This window comes from Prunus mume, linkage group LG5 (genome assembly GCF_029339155.1).
Source record: "Prunus mume cultivar Tortuosa linkage group LG5, ASM2933915v1, whole genome shotgun sequence".
NCBI classification, from domain to species: Eukaryota; Viridiplantae; Streptophyta; class Magnoliopsida; order Rosales; family Rosaceae; genus Prunus; species Prunus mume.
Genome location: NC_142702.1, coordinates 14,260,821 through 14,282,340, shown reverse-complemented (window position 1 = coordinate 14,282,340; position 21,520 = coordinate 14,260,821). Strand labels below are relative to the sequence as shown.

At 37.9% G+C, this 21,520-nt stretch overlaps 4 protein-coding genes across 10 annotated transcripts; 3 read left to right on the top strand and 1 right to left on the bottom strand.

Annotated features, from left to right (window-relative positions):
• The first annotated feature begins 637 nt into the window (after positions 1-637).
• LOC103331293 (AMP-dependent synthetase and ligase family protein) lies at positions 638-11,150 on the top strand. Of its 5 annotated transcripts, XM_089052865.1 has the most exons (15): positions 651-1,656; positions 2,102-2,305; positions 3,439-4,158; positions 4,375-5,054; positions 5,199-5,274; positions 5,377-5,463; positions 5,710-5,753; positions 7,054-7,162; positions 7,438-7,497; positions 8,264-8,348; positions 8,474-8,538; positions 9,390-9,449; positions 10,051-10,095; positions 10,622-10,731; positions 10,831-11,150. In XM_089052865.1, the coding sequence occupies exons 1-15, from the start codon at positions 754-756 to the stop codon at positions 11,039-11,041; spliced, it is 3,459 nt and encodes a 1,152-aa protein (XP_088908991.1). In that variant the 5' UTR covers positions 651-753; the 3' UTR covers positions 11,042-11,150. The 5 variants fall into 5 exon arrangements, 3 of the variants coding, with proteins under 3 accessions (XP_088908993.1, XP_088908992.1, XP_088908991.1); XM_089052866.1 differs by lacking the exon at positions 7,438-7,497 and having other exon boundaries at positions 649-1,656; XR_016127176.1 differs by lacking the exons at positions 9,390-9,449; positions 10,051-10,095; positions 10,622-10,731; positions 10,831-11,150 and having other exon boundaries at positions 638-1,656; positions 7,438-7,514; positions 8,474-8,528.
• Positions 11,151-11,611: 461 nt separating this feature from the next.
• OXP1 (oxoprolinase 1) lies at positions 11,612-16,030 on the top strand. Its single transcript, XM_008233902.3, has 2 exons — positions 11,612-11,814; positions 12,025-16,030. The coding sequence occupies exon 2, from the start codon at positions 12,070-12,072 to the stop codon at positions 15,868-15,870; it is 3,801 nt and encodes a 1,266-aa protein (XP_008232124.2). The 5' UTR covers positions 11,612-11,814; positions 12,025-12,069; the 3' UTR covers positions 15,871-16,030.
• Positions 16,031-16,170: 140 nt separating this feature from the next.
• LOC103331285 (Putative membrane lipoprotein) lies at positions 16,171-18,030 on the top strand. Its single transcript, XM_089052230.1, has one exon. It carries the CDS (start codon positions 17,015-17,017, stop codon positions 17,534-17,536), a length of 522 nt encoding a protein of 173 aa, XP_088908356.1. The 5' UTR covers positions 16,171-17,014; the 3' UTR covers positions 17,537-18,030.
• A 106-nt stretch (positions 18,031-18,136) lies between these two features.
• LOC103331286 (BTB/POZ domain-containing protein At5g17580) lies at positions 18,137-21,059 on the bottom strand. Of its 3 annotated transcripts, none has more exons than XM_089052228.1 (4): positions 20,583-21,059; positions 20,210-20,354; positions 20,036-20,105; positions 18,137-19,941 (listed from the first exon to the last, which is right to left on the bottom strand). In XM_089052228.1, exons 2-4 carry the CDS (start codon positions 20,257-20,259, stop codon positions 18,346-18,348), a joined length of 1,716 nt encoding a protein of 571 aa, XP_088908354.1. In that variant the 5' UTR covers positions 20,260-20,354; positions 20,583-21,059; the 3' UTR covers positions 18,137-18,345. The 3 variants fall into 3 exon arrangements, with proteins under 3 accessions (XP_088908354.1, XP_008232128.2, XP_088908355.1); XM_008233906.3 differs by having other exon boundaries at positions 20,210-20,349; XM_089052229.1 differs by having other exon boundaries at positions 20,210-20,248.
• Positions 21,060-21,520: the final 461 nt, after the last annotated feature.

The following is a 21,520-nucleotide window of genomic DNA, read 5'->3' as shown; positions in this document are numbered from 1 at the left end:
ACTCCGAAGCCAGTGAGCTCCCAAAAGGCCTCGTGCTAGATGGAGGTGGGCATGTACATATAAGGCACATCACCCCTTCTCCGTTAGTCGATGTGGGATGTTACAGAACAATATGATTTTAGGGTTGTGGTGATGATGGCTCTAATGATTTGGTGGATGAAGAACTTGTTAGCTTGAGAAGGATCAAATTACCCTCTACTTATGTTCCAGTGCGTGTCACGGGAGATTATTGACGAAATTTAGGATGAAATCTCACAAAATCTAACGGCATGTGCGAAATTGACGATCTAAATTAGATCGGACACTAAATTGGCTAAATTTTTAGTTAAGGGGGTTAAGTTCGATAAGGGTAAGACTTGAGGGGGTATTTCAGCGATTTTTTAATTTCTCCAAGTTGCTAAACAATGGAAATATAAATTTTTCCTCTTCAATTCCTAATTTTTAGCTAAATCCTAAATTATTCTCCATTCAAAAGGAGGGTAAGGGTATTTTAGATCAAATGTTGTGGGCCGATTCTATGTAGGAAGAATGATAATATGATTTAAGTCCAACCACTAGAATAAAACCACGTGAAAAAGATGAAAAACAAATAAAATAGGTTCGGTTGGGTCGAATTTGCATATTTATTTAAAATTTAAGATTGCAGGCTAAAGTGATTCAACCGGATCTAGTCGATCCAATCGGTCCGATTCTTCCAGTTTTTCGGTCCAAATACCCAGCCCCGAAAACACACACATAATAATATAGTGAGGGATGACGAGAAATGATGCACTGAAACCCCAAATGAGAAGCGAACATAAAAACACCCATTGCTGCATTTCCCGGGAGTTCTCCGCAGCAGCGGCCAACAACGCCAACAAAATCGCCGTTGTGCACGCCTCCGGTGGGGCCCTCATTTCCCCACAACTCCGTACCCGCACCTCCATCACAGAGGATGCTGCTCCTGCTCTCGTCCGGCAGCTCCTCTATGACGGCGATCACTCCTTCACCTACTCCCATCTCATCTCAGCCGTCGGTTCACTCACCTCCCAGCTCCTCTCCACCCGTCGACTTCCCTGTGATTACAACAAGCCCAGCCGGAGAATCTTTGGCTTATACATGCCGCCCTCGGCGGAGTACATAGTGTCCGTGCTTTCAGTTTTGAGGTGCGGAGAGGCCTTTCTGCCTCTGGACCCTTCGTGGCCCAAACAGAGGCTACTTTCAGTAATTTCCTCGGCCAATGTCGACCTCATCATCGCCTGCAGGACGCCGTTCGGGTTCGAATCCGACTCGAATTGGCCATCCGAGGCTTGCGGTGGTCGCGTTTTGTGGTTCTCAATGGAAGAGCGTAAAAATGGAGGGATCGATTGGGATTGGGCGTGCAAATGTGAGAGTGTGAAGGAGAGGCCGTGCTGGTGTTATTTGATGTACACTTCGGGTTCGACTGGGAAACCGAAAGGTGTGTGTGGAACTGAGCAAGGTCTTTTGAATCGGTTTCTATGGATGCAAGAGTTGTATCCACTGTTTGGGGACGAGGTTTTGTTGTTCAAGACTGGGATAAGCTTTGTTGATCACCTGCAAGAGTTTCTTAGCGCTATTCTCACTGGTTGTACTTTGGTTATACCTCCTTTCAATCACCTTAAGCGCAATGTGTTTTCGCTTGTCGATTTTCTACAGGTACATGGCCTTTCCTTCATGCTTTGTTTAGATTTTTGAGCTCAGATTACAATGGTGAACTAGGATTTGCAACCTTGTTGTTGAGCTCAGATCATTGATAATTTGATAAGTCATATAACTAAACAATCAATTATGTTAGGTGACTTCCAATTCCGTAATCGTCTTGCATTCAGCTGGTTTGGCTAAGGAGTTTTAATTTTTAACTAAGAAAGTTTTTTCAGGATAAACAAAGAAAAAAAATTCTTGGTGCAACTTCACAAGATATCGCATTTAATATTCACACCCTATTTGTTATGCAAACCTTTAGTTATTTTCAAGTACTTTCATATGCTCAAAGCTGATCACAGTTCATTATTTTCAAACAATAGTTATATTATACGATTTAAGTTACTTACAAGTTGATTCCTTTTTATTTTATTTTATATAATTTGGAGTTTTCTTGTAGGCTTACTGTGTCAATAGACTTACTGCTGTTCCATCACTTATGAAAGCAATCCTTCCTTCCTTACAAGGTCGAGATGACGAGCAGCTTCCAAGGTCATTGGATTTGTTAGTGTTAAGCGGTGAAGTTTTGCCTTTATCCTTATGGGATATGCTCTCCAAGATATTACCGAGGACCACTATTTTGAATTTGTATGGGAGTACTGAGGTTAGAGTTTAGAACTTACTTCGAATTTAACACTATCCGTTTGATTAGATCTCCAACAGATTAGGTTGAATCATATTGTCTGGTTGGACGAATATGAAATGATTTGCATTTCGTTGTTAACTCATTCAGTTTTTTTACTAATTTACATTATCTACTTTGCAAAATTTGACAATCTTACAATTTAGATACTGTCGTGTTTATTATAGAAAAATGCTAGTTTACTGTGGCTTGTGTGTTTTTCCCCCTGCCTCATTTTCTTGTGTTGGATTGTAACGCTAATCTATACATGTTATTGGAGTGGCACCATCTGTTTTCAATGTGGCTGTATAAACTGGCAATGCCTAAATCAGTGCCTGAGATGCTTGCTTGTTGTTTCTAAGGATGCCTTCATAAACACGAATCTGTACTATCTGGAGTGCAGTTCCTTTGTGGGATATGTGATATCAGGAAAGAATTTTAAGGTCAAGAAGCACCAGTGATTAGATCGAGTTTTCATTTGGTCAGAACTCTTTGAGTGGAAAGTGGGTGAGGAAATAAGAAGAAAGGCCTGTGATTATACCTTTGGTGGGGGTTGCATCTTGCAATCTCCAAGAAATATAGGTTTTCTGAGAAATTGTTTTGTAAATTTCTCCATAAATATCATACAATTTTTAGATGTATTCCTGCTACATATTGTGGATTGCAGTTTTTCCTACTACTGGGGGTGGAAGGGCTTGTTATAGCATTCTGAAATGCTTTGCCATGTCTTTGATTGTTTTGACTTCTATAATTGTCATTTCCTCACAAATTTTTTGTAATATTTTTACGTTACTGTTGATTCTCTGTTTTCAAGTACTCTGAAGTGGGCTCAGTTTGTCACGAGAAAATCCTATATCTCTTTGTACATCTTTTGCAGGAACAGTATGTCTTCTATTTGATAAATGCTGTGGCATATTCCATGTTGTTCACCTTTTAAATTCTGTAAAGCTTATATTAGGATCGACAAAACTGTTATTAGTCATTTCATTATGTATTATCACTTGTACTGATATACTTCCTCATGACATATAAGTTACTTCTATTGCATTTCAATATTGATGGCTAATACATAAATTCCTTCAATAATTGCTAATAGGGAAATTGTTAAATTCTAGGTGTCTGGTGATTGTACATATTTTGATTGCAAGAGATTGCCATTGATTTTGGCGGCAGACCCACTAACAACTGTTCCAATTGGTATGCCTATTGTTAATTGTGATGTCGTACTTGTTGGTGGTGATGATGTATCCAATGAGGGAGAAATTTATGTCGCTGGTGCATGCAATTCTTCTGGATACTATTCTGATTCTATAATTACTCCTTTGGACACTGTAAAGTTGTCTCAAGATTCTGTTTGTTGCAGTTCTGTAAATGGACATAAAAGTCAATATTATTTTCGGACGGGTGATTTTGCTAAACAGCTTCGTAGCGGTGACTTGGTTTTCTTAGGTAGAAAAGACCGTACAATTAAGCTCAATGGGCAGCGTATTGCTTTAGAGGAAATTGAAGATACAGTGAGGGGACATTCAGATGTAATTGATGCTGCTGTAATTTTTCATAAAGTTCAAGGGGAACTCATGCTACTCGTAGCATTTATAATATTAAGAGAGGGAATACCCAAAGAAATATTCAGATCTACCATCAAAAGTTGGATGGCTGACAAACTTCCATTAGCAATGATTCCTGGCCACATTGTTGTTACTGAATCATTTCCTGTATCTTCTAGTGGAAAAATTAACTATGAGTTGTTGGCAGACTCAGTATATCTTGCAAAGCATGTCCAAGATGGGCTTGGTGACGTTGGGAGCAGCAACCTACTGCAACTAGTAAAAACGGTTTGCTCTTTACCCTCATAATTATATAATCGACCTTTTATTCTTTTCTTATGTTTGCTCGGATTTGTTTTGTTGATTTCACCATTCATTTCTGCATCTATTGTGGGAAGGTTTTTTGTGTTTGTGTACATCATATCTAAATTTTGATTATATTTAAATTCATACTAACTATTTGTTTCTTCAACTAAGATTAATTCCTTTTTAAATTTTCGACAGGCCTTTAAAGATGTTTTAAGTGTTGAAGAGATTTCTGATGATGATGATTTCTTTACTATGGGTGGAAATTCTATTACTGCTGCACATCTTTCTAATAATATAGGAGTTGATATGCGATTGATATATTGCTTTCCAAGTCCATCCAAGCTTTGTACTGCTCTTTTAGAGAGAAAAGAATCATTGAATATAAAAGTCAGTAGAGATGCTAAATCAAAGATGAATCAGGAAGGGGGTAAACTGAGTTTTTTTCATGTTCACTCTGACACTCCTGCTGCAGTAAATATTGATGAGCAGAGGAGATTACTAAGAACTCTTTCTGGAAGAAATGAAGATAATGCAATTCTCTCTAAACGCTTGAAACTGGATTCAAACATAAATGTTGCTGGTGGTAGTGGTCCAGCAAATGGGTATCCATGGAATTCTGTGGCAATATGTGCGTCTTGTTCTTTTAGCCGGTGCAACAAAGTTGTGTATGAAGCTGGGTCCATGGTGAAAGATATTTATCAAGCAACCTGTTCTGTGATGGTCCTGAAAAGTAGAAATGTTCCTATGCAAGAATCATGGAAAGTTTACATGGGATCATGTGTTGATGCATCGCCAATTATTGTTCATAAAGGCCAGGATATCTACTTATTTATTGGATCGCACTCGCATAAATTTATGTGTGTTAACGCCAGAAGGTAAGGTATATATTGTAGTTTCTGAATACAATCATATTATTACATAATTCTTAGAAAAGTTTGGATGCATTTAAAGTATTTCTTAACCACTCAGCATGAAATATTTATCTTTCTAGTGTTTTATTGTTACATAATTTGCCCTAGTGGTTCTGTCCAGTGGGAGATAAAACTAGAAGGACGTGTGGAATGCTCAGCAGCAATTCTTAGTGACTTCACACAGGTTATATTTGAAAAAAAATTTGTGCTTTTAACTTCATAAGTCATCTTTGAATTAGCTCCATGGGGGGCATTTTGATCTTTCTCATGTGGGGTATTGCTTTAGGTTGTAGTTGGATGCTACAGAGGGAAAATATACTTCCTTGATTTTTTGAACGGTAACATCTGTTGGACTTTCCAAACATCTGGTGAGGTAGGATTGTTCTAACCTACTCTTGTTGTTTCTTTTATATGTTTTCGTTTTCACTTTTATTTTCCATTTTCTTTGTATTATGATTGATTTCACATAATTTCTTACCACAGGCATATTAGTTATTTTACTTTTCTTATAATTTGTATCTTGATTTAAATTCTGTATATTATATATGTTAATAAATAGATAACCCATGTATTAATTTTTTTTATCTGCTCTTATGGTTGATGCATTTATAATTTGAAGGTAAAGTCACAGCCTGTCATAGACAGTCAGAGACAATTGATCTGGTATATTTCTGAGACCTCCTTGCCTTTTTCTTCAAATAATTTGAACAGTGTTTTGCTACATCAATTGTGTCGACAAACTAACTATTCCATTAATAATGTTAATTGAATCAAAAGTTAATTTGTTTCTTGGTTCTGTCTTTTATTCTATGCTTGGCAATCCTTTTTATAAATGCCTTACTAACTATGTATGTTGGACTGAGAAAGTGAGCAAACTCGTCAGAAATCTAAGGATCGAAGAGGAATCCTCTCTAGAAGGACCTTGAATTCTCAAGGGAAGCTAAGAATATAAAATATTGATGCAATTCTCCAAATTCTGATAAATGTTTTTAAAATTTGCTTATACAGTCTTTTGAAAGTGTATTGATGATATTGGTGTAAAGGAGAGCATAGCATCCTAGGCTCCTAGCCCTTGATTGCTTTAGATAGATATTTAATCCTACCCTCCAAAATCCTTCAAAACTGACATGACTGTCACATGGCTATTAAAAGAGACAAGGTGCATAACTAGTTGGCCAAGCTAATAAAACATCAGGAACTAAATTCCTATCCAAGCAAATCATAAGAAAATAAGAAAACAATTAAAACCCTAGCCAAGTTGGACAGTGGATTGCTGATATGCTACATCAATTGTTCATGTAAACAATATCGGATAAAAAGAATTGAAGGAACTGTTCATGTTAACACTGAGAATCTTAATTCCTGTCTGCAACCTTCTCGGTCCAATGAATATTTGTTTGCATGGAAAGTTCTCTATGCAACTTTATTAGTGAACTGCTAGCATGTCCAAGTAAGCAGTTCGCTTCCAAAAGTTCTGGTCTTGTGTTTTGCAGTAGAAAGATTTCTTTAGTACCTAAGGCTTGGCTGAGTTGCAAAGGGAAGTTGAGTTTGGGATAGTTTATGAAATCTTATCAGCAAAAGAGGAAAAGAAAGCGGAATATTGTTGGGTAGTGTATACTGCTATATCTCCTTCTTGGCAATGATGTTCATAGTTTTTGTTTTTGACGTTTCTGTGATTGGACTTCTAACAATGATCATATACTTATAAAGCCATAGAATTGTCGCAACAATGAAGTTTAGGAACTCTTAGAAAATTATATGGCAGGATGTGGATTGTGAAGCAGTCAAGAGAAAATGGGTGATTGTTGTACTCTTTTGTAGTTTCACTACCTGTTTTGAATGGTGAAAAGCTTTCTCTTTACTATTTTATTTACAGAACCTACTCTAACTTTGTTTTATTTTTGTTTCTCTTCTGTTGGAAGAGGGGAAAAAAGGAGAATGATCTATAACAAATTTTGTGCAGGTGTGGATCATATGACCATAACTTGTATGCTCTAGATTACAAAAACCATTGCTGTGTATATCAGCTTCCATGTGGTGGGAGTATCTATGGGTCACCTGCAATTGATGAGGTGCGTTGCTACTTTTTCTCCAGGGAAAATCTACTGCAGCATGCTTGGTACATTTTCGGACATTTAAATTTTTTTTTTGTTTTTCCAGTTATAGTATATGAGCTTTTTTTTTAGCGAAAATAATATATGAGCTTTTTCCATCTGTAGATAAGTAATGATAAATGTAACTGGCCGTTCCCGGTAGAGTACTGTACTATTGTCAGTCAGTAAACTGTGATAATCTGTCGACATCTGCTTGTCAGTAAATGTGATCTTCTTAGTAATTTTGCTTGCAGATGAATAATATACTTTATGTGGCTTCTACGAGTGGCCAATTGACAGCCATATCAATCGCGGTATAACAAATCTCAAGGTTTATCATGTAGTTATTGCTTGTGATTTTTAAACGGTGAACCTTGTCCTTGTGAGTGGATTTGGAAAACATGCTAAATCAGAGAATTGAAATTTATTCATAGGAAATTGTAAGAAAATTTATTTCCATACCTATAAACAAAGTTTTAGAAGGTAGAATACAGCTACAAATGCACTTACTATTACCTCTGAAGCTACCTTGACTTATCATATTAAATAGCGCTATGACAATGACCTGCATCAATGGTAATTGGTGCCACTCCCTTTCCCTTCATGATTGTTTCTATATCATTTTGTTTCTCAAAATCAATGAACATTACAAATTATTCGACAAAAGGGGAATAAAAAGAGTAGGAAAGAAAGTGAAATGGAGGAAAAGGTGGACCTCAAAGTAAACCCTGTGGCAACAACTGTTAACCTAGTGATCTGCCATGCCATCTCTGCTAATTCATTGACCTAATTAATACCAGATCTAGAATTTATCTAATCATGTGCTCGCATGCTTTCCATATCTCAGTTTCTGAGAGGAGTCACAACCTTTTCCCTCAAGTTCATTTCATTCTAGGCCAGATTTAGTGTTCAAGTATTAGTACTGATTCCCATATTAAGGCTGTTGAGCTTATTATGTCCCAACTATCCTTCATTGCTCAAAAGAAAAGAAAAAAATGCATTGTTTTGATTTATTAAAGTTGAATATTTATTTGGCTTGCAAGCTTGTTATTGATTTGGCCAATCTATTTACAAATTCAGGCATTCCCATTTTCTATTCTGTGGCTGCATGAGCTAGAAGCGCCAGTGTTTGGTTCTCTTGCCATCAATTCTCTGAATGGAAATAGTATGTGCAGTTAATTTGACTGTTTGGCTATGTATCCATCCTTTGTGATATGTGAAAGCTCTCTCATTTATCTTAATAATTTGTTATCATGATTTACATTATCTTGTGTGTTTCTTGACTACCAGTTATATGTTGCTTAGTGGACGGTCATGTTCTCGCATTGGATACAAGTGGATCTGTTATTTGGAGGGTACAATTTTATTTAATACTTCATTTACATGTTTTTGCTTAATCATTCCATAACTTCATTCTCTGGGTGCAACCTTAGTTGAAAGTGGAAATGACTGACCCATAAGTATCTTGCCCTCTAACATTGAATTGTGCAATGTGACTTTAGACTTGTTAACCTTAACAGAGTAAAGGAGATTTGATAAAGTGCATTAAGTTGTCCATTTTTTGTATTTTCAAGCACAATGATTGAATACATTTCCCTATAAAATAAATTAAAACAATGAAATTAAAATTAATATCCACACCTCTCTCTACCAAGATGTATGACCTTCTGACTTTAACTCATCTAAATCGCCGACATTAGTGTGTTGTTTTACTTAAAATAAGAATATAATTTTAATATGAATTTGACTTGACACAAAAAATATATGTTTCCAATTTCCATATATTTCATTATGTATTGCACACAAATTTTTTTATTTTGAACGTTCTGTTTGCATATTTTATGGCTGAATCCACAACGTATTTTTGAATAAATCTACCAAATAATACTTGTATGTATTTTATACATCCTTTGTATTATTAACTATGAGTCATCTGAAAGAGAAACTCAGTGTATTACGAACCATGAGTCATGAGAAAGAGCAAACTCATAAACAATTCTTGAATCTAGTGAACAGAGTTTTCTACTACCTCCAAAGTTTTTGTTCCTCTCCAGAAAATGCACCATACTGAAGTTCTCTGTTAGATTAGATCAAGGATATATAGTGATGCAGCTCTTTGGCTATATGTGGTGTAATCCTCTAACTTGTATGTCGTGGTCATTTGCAATTCATAATTCTTTTTCTTTTTGATGATATTATTGAACAGTATAGAACTGCTGGACCTATATTTTCTGGAGCCTGCATGTCTTCTGCTCTTCCTTTTCAGGTATGTAGTATGGAGTCAATGTTCTGTAGCTAATTCATAATTTATTTATCTTTTTTGAGTCTGCTAAACGTTCTCCTTGATGGTACATAAAGCAAACCATGGACTTACTGAGAAAAATAAGAAGCATCTGCAAGCTTAAGTAGTGGGTGTTTTCAGGAACTTCCAAGTTATAGTTGGATTAGCTGATGCAGGATTATGACAAACCTTGTAATTGTAACCAGTGCAACAACCAAATAGAGAAAAGCAATGAAGATATGAAAAGCCGAGGTCCTGTTAAAATTGGTTGATAATCATTATAATTGTACCTGTCTTGATATTGTCAGAATGTTTTTTTAAGTGAATGTTCGTAGCGTAGAAATGAGAGTAAATATTGGCCATGTGCTCTAGTTTTATGTTGTGAAAATATTTGGATATGTGGTCTAATATCTTTTCATATATTAATTTCAGATCTGATTAAATAATTGCTGTATTTTTTAAGTTTTACATGTCAATTCACAGCACCACTTCCCTCAACCACATGTAGAATTTGCTTAGACCATGTTGAAGGAGCAGTTGTTAAGATATTAAAGATGTTTTTTTTGTCTTGGTTATGATTCTGCAGGCACTCATATGCTCTCGAGATGGAAGCATCTACTCACTTGAACTGGTAAGGCCCAACATCTGTTATGGATGAAAATCTGCACAATTCTTTTATATATGTTTTTGTTTGAGATCCAAGTATAATGTCTGAATCAACATAGTCAATGGCATGACTTTTACGTGGTCTTATTCAATGGCTCCGTGATCACTCATACTCCCTCGAAATTCCTATCAAAGAAACTTCCTCATTAGAATTTATAGTAAAATTATCAATCACACATGAATGGTTTACTTTCTAAGTAGAAAGTAGATCAGTTAGTCTTTGCAAGTCAGGTTTGGCCCATCCAACTTCCAGTATCCATCAAGATGTGCCCTCAACGTTCTTCAATAAGGAACAGCAGGAGTAGGAATATGATTTAACCATTCTGTAATATGATTAAATTTCTAATTTGTTCTAGTAGACATTTTGGAAAATAGATTATGGATTGCCATCATATTCCCAAGATCTTGTTTAAAAAAAAAAAAGAACTTAATTTATTCATATTCAGTTTATTATAAGTTATAACTAACAGCACATTTGATCACTGCTCCAGGAAACGGGAGATTTACTCTGGCAATACAATGTTAAGGATCCAATTACTTCATCCGCTTATGTGGATGAGCACTTAAGCTTGGTATCTGATCGATCTAACTTGCCAGACAGGTAAAGAACTACAGAAAGCTCTTGAAAGACCCTTGAACATTTACCTGATCATTTTCATATTGATCCACCTCTTTTTTTTTTTCTTTTTTTTTTTTCTAGTTTGGTTTGTATCTGTTCCAGCTCAGGAAGTGTCTATTTGCTTCGGGTTAACTCGGGTGTCGCCAAAGTGGCAAATGAACCGATAGATGTTGAGGAATTTTCCAGACTGGACCTTGCAGGAGATGTATTTTCTTCACCTGTAATGATTGGTGGCAGAATTTTTGTTGGTTGTAGGGATGATTATATACACTGCATTACTGTGAAGGCCTAGGTCTCTAGGACCAATAGGTTCTGTATATATGGATTGTGTTAAATATGGCTGTAAAGTCATTTTAGGCCGAATTAATTTAAAAAGAAAAATCATTTATCAATTTATCTTACACATTTTAGTCATCTATATATATAATGCAAAAGGCAGAGAATGGTGAAATATTCAAAATACCAGAAAATACCCTTGGTTAATCCAAACATTAAGAATTAAAATGAGTTGTGATTTCCCCACTCCTTTTTCTCCTTTTTTATAACTAAAAAAAGAGTGTAAGTGGATAAAATAGGAGTGGGGAAATCATTGTCGAAATTATTAATTAAATTAGGATAATATAGTAAATTCATACTTTTTTATATTAAAAAAATTAAAATTAAAAGAAAAATTACATAATGAATTCTATTTTTGTAGAATACAACTGCTCATTATCTTTTTTAATTTTAAAAAAAATTTAGAAAAAAACCCTCCGCTTCTGCGAAGAGGCTAGTCATCATTATGAAACTAACGAATGAGGACCACCAGTATAACAAACATGCACTGTATCATACCAATTCCCCATACGGCTCCAACCCTAATAATGGTTAACTTATGCAGGATAACAAATATATATATTTTGTAATAACTAAAATAGTATTTTACTGCAGTAAAAGTAAAATCCTCTCCGAACCCAATATCTTCCCTCCCCTTGTGCCAAGAGAGCAAGAGTCAAACGTGGGCTCATCAGCTATAGCATTGCTCGTCTGCTGTTGGCGGTCTGGTAGTGTTCTGTCGTCTATCAGGTACTGTTCTCTCTTCTGGAACTGAGTCGTTAAATCTTTCGTTCCAGATTGATACCGTACCGCGATTGGGTACGCTCGATCCAGATCGAAATTCGTAGGGGGTTGAGCGAATTATTGCATGCTCTGTCCAATCTGATCCACAATTTTGGCTCTGTGCATGTGAAATTACTAGTATAATTGATCATCTGTATTTTTTGTTTTCATCTTTAGGTTTCCATATCAACGTCATCTCAGGTCTAATCTCTTAGCATAAAAATGGGGAGTGCCAATGACAACAAACTCAGATTTTGCATTGACCGAGGGGGAACCTTCACTGATGTTTATGCTGAGATCCCAGGTCAGCCTGATGGACAAGTTTTAAAACTTTTGTCTGTTGATCCATCAAACTATGACGATGCTCCAGTTGAAGGAATTCGGAGGATTCTTGAAGAGTTTACTGGGGAGAAAATTTCCCGTGCTTCAAAAATACCGACTGATAAGATAGAATGGATAAGGATGGGTACAACTGTGGCAACAAATGCACTTTTGGAGAGAAAAGGGGAAAGGATTGCTCTCTGTGTGACTCGGGGTTTCCGGGATTTGCTCCAGATTGGTAACCAGGCTCGTCCCAAAATATTTGATCTCACTGTATCAAAACCGTCAAACCTTTATGAGGAGGTTGTTGAGGTTGACGAGAGAGTTGAGCTGGCAAATGATAATCAAGATTCTTCTTCTGCGTCGTTAGTTAAAGGAGTTTCTGGTGAGATGGTTAAAGTTGTAAAGCCTATTGATGTAGAAACTTTGAAGCCTTTACTCCAAGGTTTGTTGGAGAAGGGGATAAGCTGTTTGGCTGTTGTGTTAATGCATTCTTACACCTACCCACAGCATGAAGTAGCTGTTGAAAGGCTAGCTGAGAGTTTGGGCTTCAGACATGTTTCCTTGTCTTCAGCTTTGACACCCATGGTTCGAGCTGTTCCTCGGGGTCTGACAGCTAGTGTTGATGCATATTTGACGCCGGTGATCAAAGAGTACCTATCAGGGTTCATGTCTAAATTTGATGAAGGGGTAGAGAAGGTGAATGTTTTGTTTATGCAATCTGACGGTGGACTTGCACCAGAAAGTCGATTTTCGGGTCACAAAGCTGTTTTGTCTGGTCCTGCTGGTGGAGTTGTGGGTTACTCACAGACACTTTTTGGGCTTGAAACTGAGAAACCTCTCATTGGGTTTGACATGGGTGGCACATCTACAGATGTGAGCCGTTATGCAGGGACTTATGAACAAGTCCTGGAAACCCAGATTGCTGGTGCCATAATACAAGCACCTCAGCTTGACATAAGTACCGTAGCTGCTGGTGGCGGGTCAAAGTTAAAGTTCCAGTTTGGAGCTTTCCGGGTGGGACCAGAATCAGTGGGTGCACATCCTGGTCCAGTGTGTTACCGAAAAGGTGGGGAGTTGGCAGTTACAGATGCAAACTTAGTTCTAGGATATGTAATTCCTGATTATTTCCCATCAATATTTGGCCCCAATGAAGATAAGCCTCTAGATATCAGGGCAACAAGAGACGAGTTTGACAAGCTTGCAAGGCAAATAAATTCCTACCGAAAGAGCCAGGATCCATCTGCAAAGGACATGACCGTGGAGGAGATAGCACTAGGATTTGTAAATGTTGCCAATGAGACTATGTGCCGTCCAATAAGGCAATTAACTGAGATGAAGGGCCATGAAACAAGGAACCATGCCCTTGCTTGCTTTGGAGGTGCTGGGCCTCAGCATGCCTGCGCAATTGCTAGGTCATTGGGTATGAAAGAAGTACTTATACACAGGTTCTGTGGAATCTTAAGTGCTTATGGGATGGGATTGGCAGATGTTGTAGAAGAGGCACAGGAGCCATACTCTGCAGTTTACAGTCTTGAATCGGTTCAGGAGGCCTCTCACAGAGAAGCTATTTTACTGAGTCAAGTAAGGCAGAAGCTGCAAGAGCAAGGTTTTAGAGATGAAAATATGACAACAGAGACATATCTGAATTTGAGATATGAAGGTACAGACACCTCAATCATGGTTAAGAAACGAATTACTGAAGATGGGAGAGGATGTAACTACGATCTGGACTTTGTGGAACTATTCCAGCAGGAGTATGGATTTAAATTACTAAATAGGAATATCCTAATATGTGATGTTAGGGTTCGCGGTGTAGGAGTCACTAATATATTGAAGCCCCTGGCTCTAGAACGTACTTCGGGTTCTCCTAAAGTTGAAGGTAATTACAAGGTTTATTTTGGAAATGGGTGGCAGGAAACACCTCTATACAAGCTTGAGAAACTGGGATATGGGCATATCATGGCTGGTCCGGCAATAATCATGAACGGGAATAGTACTGTGATAGTAGAACCTAACTGTAAAGCTATAATAACTAAATATGGTAACATTAAAATTGAAATTGACTCTACTTCAAGCACCATGAAAGTAGTGGAAAAAGTTGCTAATGTTGTGCAGCTCTCAATCTTCAATCATAGATTTATGGGTATAGCTGAACAGATGGGAAGGACCCTGCAGAGAACTTCTATATCAACTAACATCAAGGAACGACTAGATTTCTCTTGTGCCCTCTTTGGACCTGATGGGGGACTAGTTGCTAATGCCCCTCATGTCCCTGTGCACTTAGGAGCAATGTCAAGTACTGTTCGGTGGCAGATCAACTACTGGGGTGACAATTTGAGTGAAGGAGATGTTTTGGTCACGAATCATCCTTGTGCCGGAGGTAGTCATCTTCCTGATATAACTGTTATTACACCTGTCTTCGATAATGGAAAGCTGGTGTTTTTTGTGGCAAGTAGAGGGCATCATGCAGAGATTGGGGGTATCACTCCTGGAAGCATGCCACCTTTTTCCAAGTCTATATGGGAAGAAGGGGCTGCCTTAAAAGCTTTTAAGCTTGTGGAAAAGGAGATTTTTCAAGAAGAAGGAATCACTAAACTTCTTCGATTCCCCTGTTCTGATGAATTGGCTCAAAAGATCCCTGGAACTCGCAGGCTTCAAGATAATCTATCAGATCTTCAAGCTCAAGTAGCTGCAAACAAGAGAGGAATTACCCTTATCAAAGAGCTAATTGAGCAGTATGGTTTGGACACTGTTCAGGCTTACATGACCTATGTACAGCTGAATGCAGAAGAAGCAGTGAGGGAAATGCTGAAGTCTGTCGCTGCTAGAGTTTTATCTCAGCCGTCTAGTTCTGGAGATGGGAGTTCTGTTACTATTGAAGAAGAGGATTACATGGACGATGGATCCATTATTCATTTGAAACTTACCATTGATTCTGATAAAGGTGAAGCAAATTTTGATTTTAGTGGAACCAGTCCTGAAGTATATGGGAATTGGAATGCTCCAGAAGCCGTAACAGCAGCAGCAGTTATATACTGTCTTCGCTGCTTGGTGGATGTGGATATTCCTCTCAATCAAGGTTGTTTGGCTCCTGTGAAAATCTATATTCCACCAGGCTCATTTCTCTCTCCAAGTGATAAAGCTGCTGTGGTGGGTGGTAACGTTCTCACTTCTCAGAGAATAACTGATGTTGTACTTACTGCATTTCAGGCTTGTGCTTGTTCACAGGGTTGTATGAATAATCTCACTTTTGGGGATGAGACATTTGGTTATTATGAAACAATTGGAGGTGGAAGTGGAGCTGGTCCGACCTGGGATGGGACAAGCGGAGTCCAGTGTCATATGACCAATACCCGAATGACTGATCCAGAAATTTTTGAGCAGAGATATCCAGTTCTTTTGCATAAATTTGGCCTGAGAGAGAACAGCGGGGGAGTTGGATATCACAGAGGGGGTGATGGACTTGTGAGGGAGATAGAGTTCAAGCGTCCAATTGTTGTGAGCATTCTCTCAGAGAGGCGTGTTCACACACCAAGGGGATTGAAAGGAGGGAAAGACGGGGCTCGTGGGGCTAATTTCCTAATCACACAAGATAAACGAAGGGTTTACCTGGGGGGTAAGAATACAGTTGAAGTGCAGCCGGGGGAAATTCTTCAGATTTTAACTCCTGGTGGTGGTGGATGGGGCTCTCCTACTTGATTCTTCACGGTGCCAAACTGTTTGATGCTGAGTCTTGTCTGGTTTGTCTAGCATGTTTCTCTTTTCATATTTCTCTTGTAAAATTTTATAAGTATTTGTGGTCACCACCATGTTCTGGAGATGTTATTAAGATCTCAAAAGAAATCCGTTGTGTTTTTTATATGCTATGGACCTCTGTATCTTGGGTTCTATTGACAGCTTGGGGAAGGGACAATTTCCGTTTTTTCCTTGACATTATTTATTTTCAGTTTTTAGGGGTAAATTTAGGTTTGAAATGTTATAACAAAATTGGGACTTCGACTCAATGAAATAACATGACTTGCAGTGAGTCATACGCTCAATACACAAACACGGCAAGAAATGATCGGCAACACCAAAATTCTTGGCATCAGAGAAAGAAAAAAAAAAAATTATTTAATGTGTAACTACAAGAAATCTATAGTTTTGTAGGTTCATTTTTGTCAATGTTGTGCGTCACATAATCGAATTGGCTTGATGTCCTTATTAATAAAAGGGTCCCTAAATTAAGATGGCCTTGATTTTGGTAGTGTGCTCTCTCAACTAACAATGAGTTAGCAAGAGTCCTAGAAAGTCCTAGAAAGTCAAAAACTAAATAAGGGTAGTTTTAGTAATTCAATTAACAAAATAAGACTGAAAGCATAAAAACAAGGAAAGAGAGCCTGAATAGCTACTCGTATAATTAACTGTATTAGTACTTAGTACATTGTCGATATATAATTAACTGTATATAGTACTTGATACATTGTCGATATTTCTTTTGAGTTAAGGTATTCTCTATTCTCCCCAAAAAAAAAAAAAAAAAAAAGTTTGGTGTTGTTCTCTATATAAATATAACTTCTTTTTTGCTGGACATGAATAAAACTTGTTATTCAGTTATTCACAATGCACTGCAGTTAGAAACCAGCCCCGCTTTCACCGCTCTGTTTTGAAACCTTCCACCACCGGATATATCCTCCATAATTTCCATCCACCACTTTGTTAGATTCCGGCACCAACTCAACTCGGTCTAACCAACAACAGCAACAACATCAAAAACAAAACACGAACATAATTACACAAACTCAGAAAACATCATCGATCTCGACCCAGAGAAAGGATCCTATTCTGTCTTTCTTTACCTCCGATGGAGCAAAGAAAAGGAGATGCTAGAATCTCTCTCATCTCCGCAGTCTTCTTCTTCTGCATTATCGCCGGTGGAGTGTTTCTTTTCCTTTACATGCTTCTACCTGAAGAAAAATCCCACCCGTCGTATCCCTTTGTTGGCATGGTACTTGTGGCAATTCCATGGGCCTTTTGGCTCTTCACATGTGTCTACAGATGCTTTAAGCCCGAAGGCGAGCAGACTGCAGACAGCGACCATTATGCCAAGGCAGGAAGCAGCCGGGCAGCCACCATCCCGAACAAGAGTGACGTATTCACAGCTGGCAATGCATCAGCTGCAGAGTCCCCTGTGCATTCCCCTGATGGTGAACGCAAGGTGCAGTTTGCAGGGGTGGTTGTGATGGGGAATGAAGATCAAGGTGGTCATGGAGGGCAGAAAGGAAACGAAAACCATCATCAAACCATAGACATGGAAAATCATAATGGGATTAATGATTCGGTTGGCTCTGCAGATAGTGAAATGCCATTGAGATTGATGGTTTGATTTTCTTTATCGTAATATGAATGTTGCCAAGTAGTGCAAATCTGGTAATTGATATATGTATCTTCACGATGGACTAGTCTCATTGCAATTACCATGGAATTGAATGAAATGGAATGAAGAGAATTAATTGGCTTCTAAGGAGGCAAGAATCATAAGCAACCATGTATAACTTCCTTCTCTTGCCACGGGGAACGAAAGCTCGAGGACGTTATATATGTGGGGAGGAGAGTTTGGAGTGTGTTCTTGGTGTGACCAGGCTAATGATATCTGAAGCAGAAAAGGGGACAGAATTGATTGTAGAGGTAATTTGGACCCATGTAAAGTATTTTGCAAGAGTGATATATGCATGTAGTATGATGCTAGAAAGGGAACTAACTTAGAGGAAAGATTTTCTTTGTTGTAATTTGGTTTTCTTAAGCTTCTTTGCATATTGTCCAATTTCTTTCGAGAACGTAAACTTCTTTCCATAATGAAGTTCAAACTAAGCTTCTTGATTTGTATGACTTGCTTTCTCATTATGCATCTATGGCCATGAAATCCAGACTGATAAATTAAACTGCTATTAGAGAACGATAATTACTTCTACTTTTTCTAGCATAATTTAACAATAAGAGAATTGGTTGGTCATTTCATGAGTCCTTCTTGAGTTAAAATTTGGTACAAAGTACTAGTTATGAAGAGCAATCTACTTGGCAACCAAGCTGAAAAATGATTATTCAGAAAGTCAATGATTGAAGCTGAAAAAAAATAAATCAATGAATAACTAGATATTTGCAAAAGAAATCTTTGATGGAAGAAGAATCTACATGTTAGACTCCTTGTTTTGGATGCATCTTCTTCTTCTTCAATTGGCAGTTAGAATCATGCACACTGTTGACGCACCCAAACTTCCTCTTCATTTCTCTCCACAAGCTAGTTTTCTCCTTCCTCACCTTAGGGCTGCCGCCATTGTCAATCTCTTTTCTCATCATATTGCACTCTCTCTCAAGCTCCATCACCTTCATGCTCATTTTCTCCATCTCTGATCTCATTTCTTCTTCACCAAAGTCCAACTTTGCTTCATACTCCTCCGCTTCCTCCTTCGTTGATTTGTCATCAGAATCCTGCACCTCCTTCAGGATCCTGTCTCGCAGCTGCAACTGCCCTGCAAACAACACTTGCACCACCACCCTTAAAGGCAACTTTTCATTTTTAGCAGCATGCTCATAAGCTTCAGGGGACACTTTCTGAAAATCCAAAACTCGACACACTTCCTCTCGCTCTGACTCTGTCAAGTGCCTATGCTTATCTAAGTAGATATCAACTGCCCTGTATATTCCATCCAAGGTTCTTTGTGTTCCCAATGATGCTGCAAGTAACATCTCTGCTAAGTCAACAAATGTATCTATGTTCAAATCTATGTCACTTGCAACTTCGGCCAAGAAATCCTCAATGAGTTCTGCCACTGCAATTAGCCCAGATATGTCCGACGAAGTGTAACTGCCATAGAAAACTTTCAATATCCTCCTCACGCATACAATATCATATTGCATTTCCTTGGAATAGCCTTGAGAAGGGACTAAGAGGTCTTTGACTGCTGCCTGGTCCAGTTGTTTTCCGATTCTAATCTCAATCCCATTTCTACATTCAGAGCTAACTTCCAAAACATTAGCAAACCGGAGGATTTCGAACAATAAGGTGCATGGAACAAGTCCTTTCTCATGAGGCAAATGCCTCTCCACAGCTTCAAGGATTTCCTTTTTGTAGTTACTCTTGACTGCCTCTCCACTGCCAGATAAAACCCATTTCTTTGTATAGTTACAAAGGGATGCAGCCACAAACGTTGATGGAACTCCATGCTTATTCATTTCATGGATGACTGGCTCATAGAGTTCGAGGGACAGTGTTGTCAGATCCTCCGATTTGAAATCAAGGTCAAAGAGTCTTCTCCTTGCACTCGGCTTATAGCCTTGGTCCTCCTCCTCACTATCATCCACATACTTGGTCGAATTCTTGATTGGTTCTCCAAGAAGGCTGGGATTAGCTAGTGCCTTTGTAATGATAGATTTCATGCAGGCCTCAACCAATCCAAGCTTCAAGGAGTGTTGAAGGAACTTTTCTGTGGTTCGGAAAGCCTTGACAGTTTCATTCCAGCTGGGGAGGATTGTTTCTTGAAAAAAGGAAAGAGCCTGGCCCAAAAGATTGTTTTTGCTGTGATTTTCTGTCATCTCCAAGTAGTGAGCAACACAAATGAGAGGTACAACTTTCTCAGTAGAAATTTGAAGTTGAAAGCCATGGTAGAATCTGGCAACAAGCTCAAGAGTTTCGGGGTCAGCAGGCATATTTCTGAGGAAATGAGAAAGATCTTCCTTTGAATTATCCTCGAGTAAGGCAGCAAATTTGGCTGATTTTGCAGCCAGAAGCTCCTGCACAAAAGATAATTGCAAATTGAATTATTATTACCAGAGAAGAGAAAAAAACAAAGTAGAGGATTCCTTTTAAAGAAGATATCTTTCTTACTTTTTCCGCCATGAAAGGCGTACCAAGCACATTGGGCTGCAAATCTGGTGGGCATGTAGACTTAGAGAAGCTAAAATGGAGTAATGCCAAGAGGAAGCAAAGAGAGTGAAAAGTAATATCCAAAAGAAGATTAATTTGACATAATTAATTCAGGAACGGGGGAGGTTTCTTTACCATAATGATACATGTTTGCTTTGTCTCCTTGCCATCTTTCTGTAACTCATTTGACTGTATCAGTTCACTTACTGGTAGAGAAGTTGCTGTTGATGTTCATTGATTCATAAATTGAAACATCTCAAGCCTCTCTTTAAGCCCTAAACTGATTTAGACAGTTATAGATTGGATATGAATTCAAATTTATAAGATAGGATTCACATCTCGTTTGAATAGAGAGAGAGAGAGAGAGAGAGAGAGAGAGAGAGAGAGAGGCTTCCGTTAGAAATATGCGGGTGGATATAGCTGAGAGCTAGTCAAAATTGAAACAAAGGGAAATCTGAATATCCACGGGAGGGACTAATTAATATAAAAAACAAAAGCTGTACCGTACCATACGGGATTGTTTTGAGAGAAATAGAGTTAGATTTCATCGTCTTCTTCTCCCCTCTGCAATTTCACGCGTACGCCTCCATAACTTGGCGTATGGCTTTAGCAACAATCGCTAAACAGAGGTACGCCTGAGGCACGCTCTCAGGCGCGCTTAGGCATGCCTGAATTTTGATTTCTCTTTTCGTACCTGCCATAGAGAATAACATTATATATGATCAGATTGGATGTTGTTTCTCTCCAACCAGGCTACAGACCTACATATCAAGCATTTTCAAAAACCAATTTATAGCAGTATTCAATATGCATATTGCAATTTCAAAATGTAATATACTAATATATTTTGTTATTGAGGGGATCAAATAAAATCATCATTCAGATCAGCGTCCGTGAGCCAGGCGGAGCGAGGTGGACCAAGGCGAGCCAGATTTGGACACTTCTGAACCGGAAGAAATTTTGCAGACTATGCGAGGAAGACGACTCGCGTGTTTGGTTTTTCAGGTTTATTGTTATGAAACGACGTCGTTTCGATTGCCGTGTTTTTTTTTTTTTTCAAAGGGCAAGTTTCTCTTCTTTTTTTTCGAATTAATATTTTTCTTGTCTTTTCTAAATCCAGTCAGCTATAGTTTTATTCTACTTACCTTTGTTTTTTTCTTTTCTAAATTAATATATTAACATATGGACTTATCTATATATATAAAGCAAATTGGTGAAACATTCAAAACACTAGAAAATACCCTTAGTTAATTCAAAAATTAAAAATTGAAATTATTAATTAAATAAGAATAATATGATAAATTCATTTTTTTTTATATTAAAAAATTAAAATTAAAAACGAAATCAGATAATAACTACTCATCTTATCTTTTCTTAATACCAAAAAAATTAATTAAAAAAAAACTCAATTGGCACATGCATGTGCACACAGAGATAGTATACACA

Coding starts and splice junctions, on each gene's coding strand:
- LOC103331293 (XM_089052865.1), top strand. CDS start 754: ATGACGAGAAATGATGCACTGAAACCCCAAATGAGAAGCGAACATAAA. Junction 4,159..4,374: donor TACTGCAACTAGTAAAAACG/GTTTGCTCTTTA, acceptor AATTTTCGACAG/GCCTTTAAAGATGTTTTAAG. Junction 10,096..10,621: donor GCATCTACTCACTTGAACTG/GTAAGGCCCAAC, acceptor TCACTGCTCCAG/GAAACGGGAGATTTACTCTG.
- OXP1 (XM_008233902.3), top strand. CDS start 12,070: ATGGGGAGTGCCAATGACAACAAACTCAGATTTTGCATTGACCGAGGG.
- LOC103331285 (XM_089052230.1), top strand. CDS start 17,015: ATGGAGCAAAGAAAAGGAGATGCTAGAATCTCTCTCATCTCCGCAGTC.
- LOC103331286 (XM_089052228.1), bottom strand. CDS start 20,259: ATGAGTTACAGAAAGATGGCAAGGAGACAAAGCAAACATGTATCATTA. Junction 20,106..20,209: donor AGCAAACATGTATCATTATG/GTAAAGAAACCT, acceptor ACTCCATTTTAG/CTTCTCTAAGTCTACATGCC. Junction 19,942..20,035: donor CGCCTTTCATGGCGGAAAAA/GTAAGAAAGATA, acceptor TCTTTTGTGCAG/GAGCTTCTGGCTGCAAAATC.